Source organism: Coregonus lavaretus, assembly GCF_964263955.1.
Source record: "Coregonus lavaretus genome assembly, chromosome: 26".
Taxonomy (NCBI): domain Eukaryota; kingdom Metazoa; phylum Chordata; class Actinopteri; order Salmoniformes; family Salmonidae; genus Coregonus; species Coregonus lavaretus.
The window spans coordinates 22476704-22489466 of NC_140013.1; the positions used below are offsets into that span (position 1 = coordinate 22476704).

General features: G+C 44.2%; 1 protein-coding gene across 1 annotated transcript in view; it reads right to left on the reverse strand.

The window, feature by feature from the left end:
• The window catches only part of LOC311101277 (nectin-3-like protein), a 56381-nt gene extending 45312 nt beyond the window's left edge, over nt 1-11069 (reverse strand). The window contains exon 1 of the mRNA XM_084142408.1: nt 10905-11069. Coding sequence (XP_083998534.1) covers nt 10905-10998 — 94 coding nt within the window. The 5' untranslated portion in view covers nt 10999-11069. The remainder of the gene's footprint in view (nt 1-10904) is intronic.
• Nucleotides 11070-12763: the final 1694 nt, after the last annotated feature.

The following is a 12763-nucleotide window of genomic DNA, read 5'->3' on the forward strand; positions in this document are numbered from 1 at the left end:
ACATTGTCCTATTAAACACGTTGGGAGCATTACACCAGTGTGCAGATTTACTTTATGTTCTGCGTCAATCATTCCTGGTGCTCTGGGCGTTCTCAAACAGTCGACATCACTGCCCATGTCAGCAATCAGCACAAACAATCGAGGAGGAAGGGAAACCAAACACAACAAAAACAAAGCCAATGATCTGTGTGTGCTCCAGTGCTCCGTAAAAGCACTAGCTTGGTCTGCGTGGCATCCTCCCAGAGGGCGTGTACTTTCTAGCCACTCCAACTCTCTCCCTCATGCTCTCTGTCTCAACCTTTTCCTCCTCCAGATTAGTGCAGTAATCGGTCTTGATACACTGAACCACCCACTTAGTTTGAACAGTTAGGATGGCTATGATTTGCTTATTCTGCTATTTTTTTTAAAGGAGGGACACATTAAACAATCACAACTGTCTGGACTAAAACATGTCCAGAATGACAAGTGTCTATTTATTGTCCAAAACCTTCCCAGCCAAACGCTTACTACTCCTCCCATTCACAGATGGTACTATTGTCCTATCTTCCCTTGTCTCCTTGTCTCCTTGACTTTCTTTAGGGTGATTCGTGGATAAGCCTAATTAGAAATATACCAGAATTCCTTTTTAAACTTTAAATAGAACTGGCCAGCTGTTTTGTTCCCTTGCTTTTCACAATTCAGAGTAAAGTCACAATAAAAACAGCTAACAGACAATCATGTTTGTCGTAAGACAGCAGAGCAATCTTCTATCATCCATCTCCCCTACTGTTTGTAAAAAGTAGCCTAGTGGGGTTGTTGACAGGTGGACCTATTTCATCAACACAATGACAGTCACAGAAGCCTCAGTCTGCACCCCATGTCACCGTCAAAGCCTGTCAGATTATATTGAAACTCAAAGCAGCACAAAGATCCATCCAGCTTTTGTCACATAACAGTATCACTGTGAGCTGGGAATGAAAGCAGAAAAGGAGACCAGGTCTGCTCTGGTCAAAAGTAGTTCACTTTATAGGGAATAGGGTGCCATTTGGGACGCAGTGCAGTCTAGAGATGTCTGGTGAGAGGTGAGTGGAAAGTACCTACAGAGCCAGAGAGGGATGTGGATAGACCGCTAGCCTAGCTGGGATAGCCTAGCTGGGAGAAGTAAGCTAGGAAAGTAATAGTTGGCAGAGCCCCAGTTGGGACATGGTGGTCTGAAATCCCATTAGAGACATGGCTGCTGTATATATTAAACAAACGGCTGGGTCGCTCCGAAAGCCAAATCAATTACTCCATGTTAGTGGACAGGTCTTTTGGCTGCCTCACAGAGCCTGGTTTTGGGTGTCTGACATCATTTGAGACACGTAGGCTTCAGGCTTGTGATCCGGAAGGGAGGATTTAAGCCTTGTGCCATTCTTATGATCTACCTCGTTTTTTATCACTGGTGGTCAACGACCAGGCAGAAAGTAGTCCTATAAGTCAGGCTACTTGAAATGGTATTCAGCTGAGAAATTCCTCAGTGGTAGTGATGCGGGGTGAAAATGTGCTTTGTCAAATTCAGCAGTGGTGGCAGGACTTGAAGAATAGCAGCCAACAACGAATGTCAATCACATGCACAGCATTGCTTGACCATCTGGCTAATTTTGCACTCATTATAAATTACAGACAAATGTACACTAGAATCCAAAGCTTCACACAAGAAGGCCAGATTACCTGGTAATTGTGATCCAAGCTCAGAATGTCAGAGAAGGGCAATGGTAAATAGCATTTGAATAGGTATTTCCTAAGTAAGACATTCTGACAGGCCTCATATACCATGTAAGCCTCAAGGATGGATTATAAAACTAATGGGTCAGCCTAAGCTCACAAGTAGTCCTAGGATAAAGCACTTGGTAACCTTGCCTCCATGATCAGCCTCAGTCCAATGTACTTCTCACCATGATAGTGCAGCAACAGCGAACATGACCATGCAACTCAGTCTGCATCAGGGTTTCCGTTATGAAAATGTGGCGCCGGACATTTGACCGGCAGCATTTTACATTTACCGGACCCATTTGCTGTTATGTTCCCCAGCAAGAAAACCAAAAATGTCGCTCAAAAAGAAGGGGGAACTAACAAAGAGTCACTGAACAATAACCAAAACGAAACAGATGGGGTTTTAGGAGGGGTTCTGAAAGACACACTCGGCGTCCACTAAAAGTTGACTAGCAACAACAACTGGAACCTAAAAGACACCCACCATAAGTGCCCACTAAATTTGCCCAAGAAGAGGCAAAAAATAAAAACCCATACCAAACTTAAAGATAGGAAGCAAACCAAAAAGGTGGAGGAAAATGTTTTATAGAAATCAAATAGGGAGCGCCAACTAAAGATGTTGACCCTACACATCTCTCAAGACCACTGCAGCACTCGGCCAGCCACTCTTAAATAGCACCTTGGCCAACACAGTTGAAACACCTTCCCACTAACGAGATGGCAAACGGCACAGGTGTAACACATACTGACTAATGAGGTGACACCAATTGGTGCGCCCTACGTGCTAACGAGCTAAACGTGCTAAAGTCCAACCTCAAAACATAAATGCAAAAACCAAAACCTGTAACAATGCATTGGGTGAGTAACCTGATTAGGGCGTCCACCCATGGTGCTCAGAATGACAGAGATCACATTTAGATTATGGTAATTCATCTTAACAGAACACACAAGTCGAGGATGCAATGACGTGTGTCCTTACTGCGCACTTTGAATATGTTAGAATAACTGTCCACATTTACTTTTCCTCAGCCAACAAGACGAGTAAAGAACAACAAAATCACTAGCCTGTGCATAGGCGGCGTGTGAGTTTCAAGTTTGGGGAAGTACATTTTCACCATTAAAATGCACCTTTATAATAATCATTCCATGCATCATCGCATTTGCAGACTTATGCAAGATAGCCTACTATTCGTAATGTGATGAGTAGATTGGATAGTCATAATTTAGGCTAATAATATAACTCAAACACTGTTCGCAAAAAAGACTGTTCAATGCATGGCTGAGTGCGTATAGAGTAGAGGTCTTGGCTTAGGCTATAACAGATACGTTTCTTCTTTCTTTGCACGGGAAAAACACATTTCATGCAACTCTACTACACTTTATATGACTGGAGACTTTAGCAGATAATTTAGCCTACTCTGCCGACCCTGATCAATAAAAACGACATTGTCCATATAATAGACCTATGTTAAGGGGAGACAAATAGAATATGAGGTCCATCTAAACTGAAGGAGGAAATTATTGTCCAAAAACAAACTTTTAAGTGGCACTGACCCAACAATGATAAAGAGTGAATATGCGCAGTGCGCACTCACTGGGGATATGGCCGATGCTCTCCACTGGTGCCAATAAGATAGGAATAGGGTGCCATTTGGGGAAGACCATGTCAAAAGGGACCCCAGAATAAGACTGAAATTGTACTCGGTACCGTGCTACTCCTACAGCTTTGCTCCCCAGATAGCTCCCTCCACATGGCAGTCCCTTGTTAAAAACTTCCAGCGTAACTACAAAGAGACAGAGAAGCGCTGCAAACAAACAAGCTCTTTGTGTAATGTCTTTGGTGACAGGGACGAGGACACAGTAGCTCCCTCCCTCCCGAGTCATGATGAGTTTGTTTGATTCACATGGCCCACAGGGGCTCCAGTACCTGTGAGCTATAAGATGGCGCCGGAGGGGATGGCTGCCGTTGTACGGGCTCCTAACCAATCGTGCTATTCGGTGTGTTTTTTTCGCGTTCTTTGTAACTTTTTTGTACATAATGTTTCTGCCACCATCTCTTATGACCGAAAAGAGCTTGTGGACATCAGAACAGAGATTACTCACCTCAGACTGAATTAAGATTATTTCTTTAACGAATCGGAGGCGAAAGATTTACAGCTCCTCCCGGACCATGCCCAAATCCCCCTAATTCGCATGAAGAGGAGACGCCGATACAGGGGGCGCAGATCCGGGTGCTTGATGAGAATTAATCGGTGAGTGGATAATCTGCCTATACCATCCGTCCTACTGGCGAACGTGCAATCACTGGAGACTATCCTACCAACGGGACATTAAAAACTGTAATATCTTATGTTTCACCGAGTCATGGCTGAACAAGGACATGGATAATATATAGTTGGCTGGGTTTTTCGTGCATCGGCAAGACAGAACAGTCTCGAGGTTTTGCTCGCCTGAGGTAGAGTACCTCATGATAAGCTGTAGACCACACTATTTACCAAGAGACTTTTCATCTATATTTTTCGTAGCTGTCTATTTACCACCACAAACCGATGCAGGCACAAAGACCACACTCAACGAGCTGTATAAGGCCATTAGCAAACTAGAGAATACTCACCCAGAAGCGGCGCTCCTAGTGGCCGGGGACTTTAATGCAGGAAAATGTAAATCCAATTTACCTCATTTCTACTAGCATGTCACATGTGCAACCAGAGGAAAAAAAACTCTAGATCACCTTTACTCCACATTGAGGAGTATACCACATCAGTCACCGGCTTCATCAATAAGTGTATGGACGACGTCATCCCCACAGTGACCATACGTACATATCTAAACCAGAAGCCATGGATTACAAGCAACATCTGCACTGAGCTAAAGGCTAGAGTTAATTACTGTTTATTATTTATGCAGTCACTTTAACTCTACCCACATGTACATATTACCTCAACTACCCGGTTCCCCTGCACATTGACTCTGCACCGGTATCCCCGTGTATATAGCCTCCCTACTGTTATTTTATTTGACTTCTGCTCTTTTTTTCCCATTGTTGGTTAAGGGCTGTAAGTAAGCATTTCACGGTAATGTCTACACCTGTTGTATTCGGCGAATGTGGCAAATAAAATTTGATTTGATTTGATTTAGAGCTGCCGCTTTCAAGAAGCGGGACACTAATCCGGATGCTTATAAGAAATCCCGCTATGCCCTCCGACGAACCATCAAACAGGCAAAGTGTCAATATAGGACTAACATTGAATCCTACTACACTGGCTCTGATGCTCGTCGGATGTGGCAGGGCTTGCAAACTATTACGGATTACAAAGGGAAACCCAGCCGCAAGCTGCCCAGTGACACGAGCCTACCAGACGAGCTAAATGCCTTCTATGCTCGCTTTGAGGCAATCAACACTGAACCATTCATGAGAGCTCCAGCTGTTCTGGATGACTGTGTGATCACGCTCTCCATAACCGATGTGAGTAAGACCTTTAAACAGTTCAACATTTACAAGGCCGCAGTGCCAGACGGATTACCAGGGCGCGTACTCAGAGCATGCGAAGACCAACTGGCAAGTGGCTTCAGACATTTTCAACCTCTCCCTGACCGAGTCTGTAATACCTACATGTTTCAAGCAGACCGCCATAGTCCCTGTGCCCAAGAACGCCAAGGTAACCTGGCTAATGACTATCACCCCGTAGCACTCACGTCTGTAGCCATGAAGTGATTTCAAAGGCTGGTCATGGCTCACATCAACACCATCAACCCAGAAACCCTAGACCCACTACAATTCGCATACTGCCCCAACAGACCCACAGATGACGCAATCTCCATTGCACTGCACACTGCCCTATTCCCACCTGGACAAAAGGAACACCAACGTGAGAATACTGTTCGTTGACTACAGCTCAGCGTTCAACACTATAGTGCCCTCAAAGATCATCGCTAAGCTACAGACCCTGGGACTAAACACCTCCCTCTGCAACTGGATCCTCGACTTCCTGATGGGCCGCCCCCAGGTGGTAAGGGTAGGCAACAACACATCTACCACGCTGATCCTCAACACGGGGGCCCCTCAGGGGTGTGTGCTTAGTCCGCTCCTGTACTCCCTGTTCACCCACGACTGCGTGGCCACGCATGACTCCAACAACATCATTAAGTTTGCTGACGACACAACGGTGGTAGGCCTGATCCCCAATAATGATGAGACAGCCTACAGGGAGGAGGTCAGAGTCCCTGGCAGTGTGGTGCCAGGACAACAACCTCTCCCTCAATGTGAGCAAGGCAAAAAAGCTGATCGTGGACGACAGGAAAAAGGGGGCCGAGCACACCCCCATTCACATCGACAGGGCTGTAGCGGAGCAGGTTCGAGAGCTTCAAGTTTCTTGTCAGTCCACATCACTAACATACTATCATGGTCCAAACACACCAAGACAGTCGTGAAGAGGGCACGACAACGCCTATTGCCCCTCCAGCCACCCTAGTCATAGACTGTTCTCTCTGCTACCGCACGGCAAGTGGTACCGGAGCGCCAAGTCTTGGTCCAAAAGACTCCTTAACAGCTTCTACCCCCAAGCCATTAGACTGCTAAACAGTTAATTGAATGGCTACCCGGACTATTTGTATTGACCCCCTTTTTTACGCTGCTGTTACTCACTGTTTATTATCTATGCATAGTCACTTTACCCCTACCTACATGTACATATAACCTCAATTTACCTCGACTAACCTATACCCCCGCACATTGACTCAGTACCGGAACCTCCTGTATATAGCCTCGTTATTGTTATTTTATTGTGTTACTTATTTAGATTTTTCTTACTTTAGTTTATTTCATAAATTTTTTTAGCAAATATTTCCGTACTTTTTGAAAAAAGTCTGCATTGTTGGTTAAGGGCTTCTAAGTAAGCAATTCATGGTAAGGTCTACACATGTTGTATTCGGTGCATGTGACAAATAAAATTAGATTTTATTTGTTTAAGCTAGGACTGTAGGGGAGATAAGAGTACGATTCAAATTGTCATTCATTCGCTTGGGATACATACTACCTAAACTGTCACTCAAGCTGATTATGTGCGAAAATCAGGAAGAAGCTAGCCTACTTTTTGTTGATTGAACTTTGAAGGTCTCCCAGCTGACACATCCAGAGTAAAGACGTGATGATGTTTGAAGTGTCGCTTTTTTATCCCAGAATAAAATAGTCTGTCATAAGTGTGAGGGCTATTTGCATGTGGAAATCAAATCACCGCAAACAAAGGTCTGTTGTACGTTAACAAGCACTGTCTCCTCAAATCACATACATCAACAGAGCATGTCTGCAGGAGTTACCGAAGTCTACGTGACAGAGTTAGCACTGTATGTGTGTGGGTCCATTACAACTGACAGTTGAGTGAGTGAAAGGTAGAGTGAGTGGTGAAAAAGGAGCCACACTAGTTTCCCATAACCCATGAGCTCTTATCCTTGAGGGACTACTCTGCTGACTGTGCACATCCTGCCTACCCTGCCCTGTGCCACTCTTTAATACCTCACTGTTAAACCACAATGCCCCATTTGCATCAGGTGCGTGCTGTGATCTGCTTTCCAAGTGGAAAAAACAAATTCCTGACAGCGGTAGGCAAAATAGTTTTCAAAAGGTTGCCTCTATTCATTCACAGTATGGTCATTAACTGTGACGAATATCTGGAAGCCATTTATGCCACCCACTTATAGCTATGGAAGACTCAAAGAAGCAATGGCAACACTTAGGTTGCCTGTGTGCCAGCCTGCTCCCCACACAGCCAGCCTGCTCCCCACACAGCCAGCCTGCTCCCCACACAGCCAGCCTGCTCCCCACACAGCCAACCTGCTCCCCACACAGCCAGCCTGCTCCCCACACAGCTAGCCTGCTCCCCACACAGCCAGCCTGCTCCCCACACAGCCAGCCTGCTCCCCACACAGCCAGCCTGCTCCACACAGCCAGCCTGCTCCCCACGCAGCAAGCCGGCAGCCGCCACTTCCCACAATAAAGCACAACACTCATCTGCTGATGGGCCTTCCTTCAAAAGAGCCTTTTAATGTGACTGGGAGATTTCAGAACGAATCTGCTGCTGCCTCACAAGTGAGATTAAGAGAGGATCAGATGGGATACAACAGCTGCTCATCATAGATGTGCACCACAAACACAGCTTCTTTTGAAGCCTTGTATAGCTAAGCTTACCAATAGCAATTAAAATGTCTTGCTTTTCCAAAACATAGCAAGGCCAGAGTTGGTGTGTCGTGTGTAGACTTATTGAAATTGTTTCAAAATAGTTTGGGTGGCTCTGAAGACTTTGTCCAATAAGAGGAAGAAAAATGATGGTAATTTATTAGTAACATAGAGACTAATAGAGAGCATCAGTAATGGCGCCTTTTTGTAGGCACTAACGGAGGCTAACTCTGCCATGGCTCGTTGGCCAAAGACTATGGGGAAATGAATGGGGTTTTGTGAGGGTTTTGGATAAACAACAAAAATAATGTATTCGGTAAACACAGGCTTAGGAGATCTTATACTTGTTGTTCTATGAGATAATCTTAATCAGCTAACATCACTGTGAATTTTTAAGTATTTATGTAATCAAAACAAGCACATAAAGCATAATGGTCATGTTACCTGACTGATATCTCATTGAACAAAAACGTATAAGATCTCCTAAGCCTGTTAACCTCAGACCTTATTTTCGGCATTTATCCCAAAACCCCATTCTTTCCCCATTAATTTCCCCAATAGGAATGGCCAACGAACCAGAGCTAGAAAATGCTAACTAATTTCTGTTTTTTAGGACTATAAACTGGCGAGCTCGATAGTGTGATGTCCTCCAACCACACAAAGTTACTACAAGCTAAAGGCCAAACTGATGCTGTAGTACGGTGCATTAGACCTGTTCTTTGCATGTCTTTTTTCAAACCTATTTTCATCTTGAGCCTGTAATTTAGGTGGCTCCATTACTACATTATTTATTTATATTGCGAAGGAACCACACAGCCCTGAAAGAAGAAACCACCAAACTATGGTCTTCAATTACAGACCTCACAGTTTGGTGGAACCACGCCTGTGACCATCCCCTCCCCTCCTCAGTCGACATCAGTCTTTCTACACTCTGGGTATGCTGAAAATGACACATTCTGGGAATTTCGCCTTCCCTCCATCTCTATCAAATCTGCTCTTCTTAAAATCCCCCACAGTCCATACAGTCAGAGGAATCCTTAGCACACTGTCCAACACTAGTCTACACACTACATCATGTTTTACTACAAAAATATAGCTCTAAGCACTGTTTATCTACTGTCTGACCGTCAAGATTTATTAACCCCATAAATAATGTAGTCGTAAAGAGAGTGAGAAAGATGGCATACATGCAGGTGTGTGTGTGAGGGTGGGTGTGGAAGGGGAGTTATTACCAATCTCGGCTATAATGGGGTCATATCAGATTACTTCAGACTAAAACAACAATAATACAGATCAGTAATTTACTGTTATTTGCTTTGGTTAATGGTCTGTCCTGGTTCATCTTTTCCTATAATAAACTAGTACAGTATGTGTTGTGTCCTGCTATGAGTATGGGGTATAGTATATACTCCTGAGTGGCGCAGTGGTCTAAGGCACTGCATCGCAGTGCTAACTGTGCCACTAGAGATCCTGGTTCGAATCCAGGCTCTGTCGCAGCCGGCCACGACCGGGAGACTCATGGGTGGCGCACAATTGGCCCAGCGTCGTCCAGGGTAGGGGAGGGAATGGCCGGCAGGGATGTAGCTCAGTTGATAGAGCATGGCGTTTGCAACGCCAGGGTTGTGGGTTCGATTCCCACGGGGGGCCAGTATAAAAAAGTATGTATTCACTAACTGTAAGTCGCTCTGGATAAGAGCATCTGCTAAATGACTAAAATATAAATGTAAAATGTATAGGTTATGTCCCAAATGACACCCTATTCCCTATATTGTGCATTATCTTTGATTAGAGCTCTATGGGCCCTGGTCAAAGATGTGCACTATAAAGGGAATAGGGTGCCATTTGGGACTCATCCATAGAGTGGGGTATAGTATGCCTCCCTCCCCAGCTGCTCTGTTTGTGACAGCGAGACTGGAAGGTGCTCTGGAATGGAGCCACACTGCAGGTCAATCCTTCCAGACTCTGCGGCTGCAGTGCTTTTCCTCTCTCAGTCACTGAAATGTCTTTATTTCCCCTGCCGCTTCACACACCCAGCCTTAAGAGGCTCCTCTTCTCTCCCTTGCTCGCCTCTCCCCCGCCTTACATGTTCCATTCCATTTATTTCTAAATTTCTCAAACTTTGCAACCTTTGTAGTGGGGCTTCCTCCTTTTCCTCAAGCAGCAGCATATGCACTGACAGGTGGCATGGGATTTAGGAAATGAAAGTCTGTATTATTAGTAGATTCATGGGAGGTTAAATCGATACAAGTCATTTGGGATTTCATGATTCCAGTAGTTTGCTAAATCACTGTCACCCTCGATATCAATGAAACATGATACCGTGGCTATATTTTCAGTGGGGAATCAGAGAGGGGAATTTTTCTTAAAACTTTGTTGCTATTCCAATCACTAGCTTGCGCCAGTCGAGTGAACGGTCTGTCACTCAAGAAAGAATAGGAACAGCAAAATCCATTAAAGCACACAACAAACGAAATGGTCTGACACATGAGATTAGCTAGTTAGTTTTCAGCACACTATATCAGATAGCTTCCCTTTGTTGTAGCAAGCTAAGTAGTTGTGGTCAGAGCCACACAATAGATCTCAAGCAGCATTCATGTAACATTAGTTGCGATTGCACATTTCGATTCGAAAGATGCCGGGGGAAAAGTGAACTTCATTGCATTTGTTAGTAATAATGTAGCTAATGGAGTAAATACTTGAACGTTAACTAGCCTTAGTTTCATACTCTAACTGAGGGAATATTAGCTAACTTTACCAGAGACAATTCAGTCAGAAAACCTATTCGTCCCAACAAAACCGCTTACTCGCGAGTATGCACAGCACAGCACCGCACTCAGGTCGTTCCCATTCTGTGGGCCATAGAATTAGCATTTCCGTTAGCATAGCTAACTACTTTACCACGTACAGTAGCTACCAACAACAACTTCATATGACAACTTCAATATACAGTACTCTAAGATACATTCGTAAATAGATAAGTTAAAGGAAACTGATAACTTACAGGTAAACCCATAAATGAGAAGCAAAACTGTAGCGGCTTGCAGTCCATTGAGCGGCAGACTCTCGTGGTAATCGAGTAGCAATCTTTTCGCCATGATATCCCCGTGCACTTTCGCTCTTTGCCTCGCTCTGCTTCTACGTCTGTTCTACTGCTGATTGCTTGCTCGCTTCTCTAGCAACTCCTCTCCATAGCGACCGCCCGGGTTGATGAGCTGTACCACTTCTGGGATTGACAGGGGCTCTCACACACCTTCATCAGTCAACGAATTCCTTTTTTTTTATGCAACTTGTAAATACATGCATTAATTGTACAGTGTATAGCTAAGTAGTAAATGTGTCAACATTTTATAGACCCTTATTAGACTTAAACCCCCTATTATGACCAATGAGCACATTAAATTGAAATGGTGCACTGCAAATTATGTTATATCAGTCTTCCATTTAGGAATATCCCTAAAATTATTTCACAATTAGGCATATTTTTGTTGTTTTACCTTTTTAGGGCATTTCATTTCTATCAGTTGGGTAATGGAGTTCATCCTGTGTCAGTGATCACTTTGAGAATGATTCCTTGTCTGACAGACATTAATAAAATAAACATTTAAGAGAGGTCAAGACCTCTAAAAAGTGTTAATTAAGTCTAAACACCATGTTGGGATGGTTTACAGCCCCTTTAAAGAAAAAAACAGCAGGTTTGGACGTAACATTCCCTCCAACCAAATAGCATAGCACCATTGCCAGGTTACCACAAAATTAACACTAAAGTTTCCATTTGGATGAGGTCTGATAATCTTCTAATCAATGAGAATGATGGTTTTATCACATATACCCCACTCGCCCTGAAAATTCATGTTGGGCTACCACCCGCATTACTACCTCCACATTTCAGGAGGTGTTTCTGCAAACAATGTTTCTGTGGCAATGTCTGTTTTCCTGTGTGCATTCCTGTGTTGTAAAAAGACCAATACCTAGAAAGTGGCAAATCCAAATGTTTGTCAGCGAAAACCAGTTGTTTGGCTAATAAAGAACAATCAAACCCTAATGATTCCTAGTCATATAAGCAAAATAGTTTGGATACTTATATTGAGAGAACAATATCAGCAAGTCATTGCTTCATAGCTGTGGGCTACAGTTACAAACAATGACATAATTATTTCAGACCGACACATACCCAGACAGGCACATGCAGACTGAAAACAAACACTTGTGTATAGGCTCGCAAACACTGACATTACATTCCAAGGCAACAATGGGGGAATGTTAGTGACAAGGGGCAGTTCAACCTCAATGGGCAGTTCAAGCTGCCAAGGTGTCACAGTACAGTTAGAGCAGTAAACTGGTGTGGTGTCACAGTGCCAAGCAAGACAGGCAGAGAGAGCAGTCACATGCCACAAAGGCATTCCACACACAGATGAAAAAATGCTGACACTGACACCAGTAAGGCGTTCACCCTGCACACTCATTAACCAGTAACAGAAACATACTGGAGCACAGCTTCTCTGTGACACATGGCAAATATGTCACTTGTTAGTTTGTAGCACCAGAGACATATTAGGGATCTGTAAACAAACATGAAGCTGAGCTATAACTTTGTTGCAGGCTACATCTATAAATATGTCCATTCTACCTCTGTATGCACTGGGGTGTGTATGTGTACCTCTTCATAGCGAGGCACTACAACAGCTGTAACTGAAAAATATCTGTTCTCTTAGATTTTCCCTGAATATATGGCAGCATATATGAAGCAGCGCGCCGAGGTCCAGACCAGACCAGGGGCGCAACAGGGAGGCGGAGAGTGAGAGGTCGTCACGCCCCGAGCCGGATCCGCCTCCGAGGCGGAATGCCCACCGGCCCCTACCC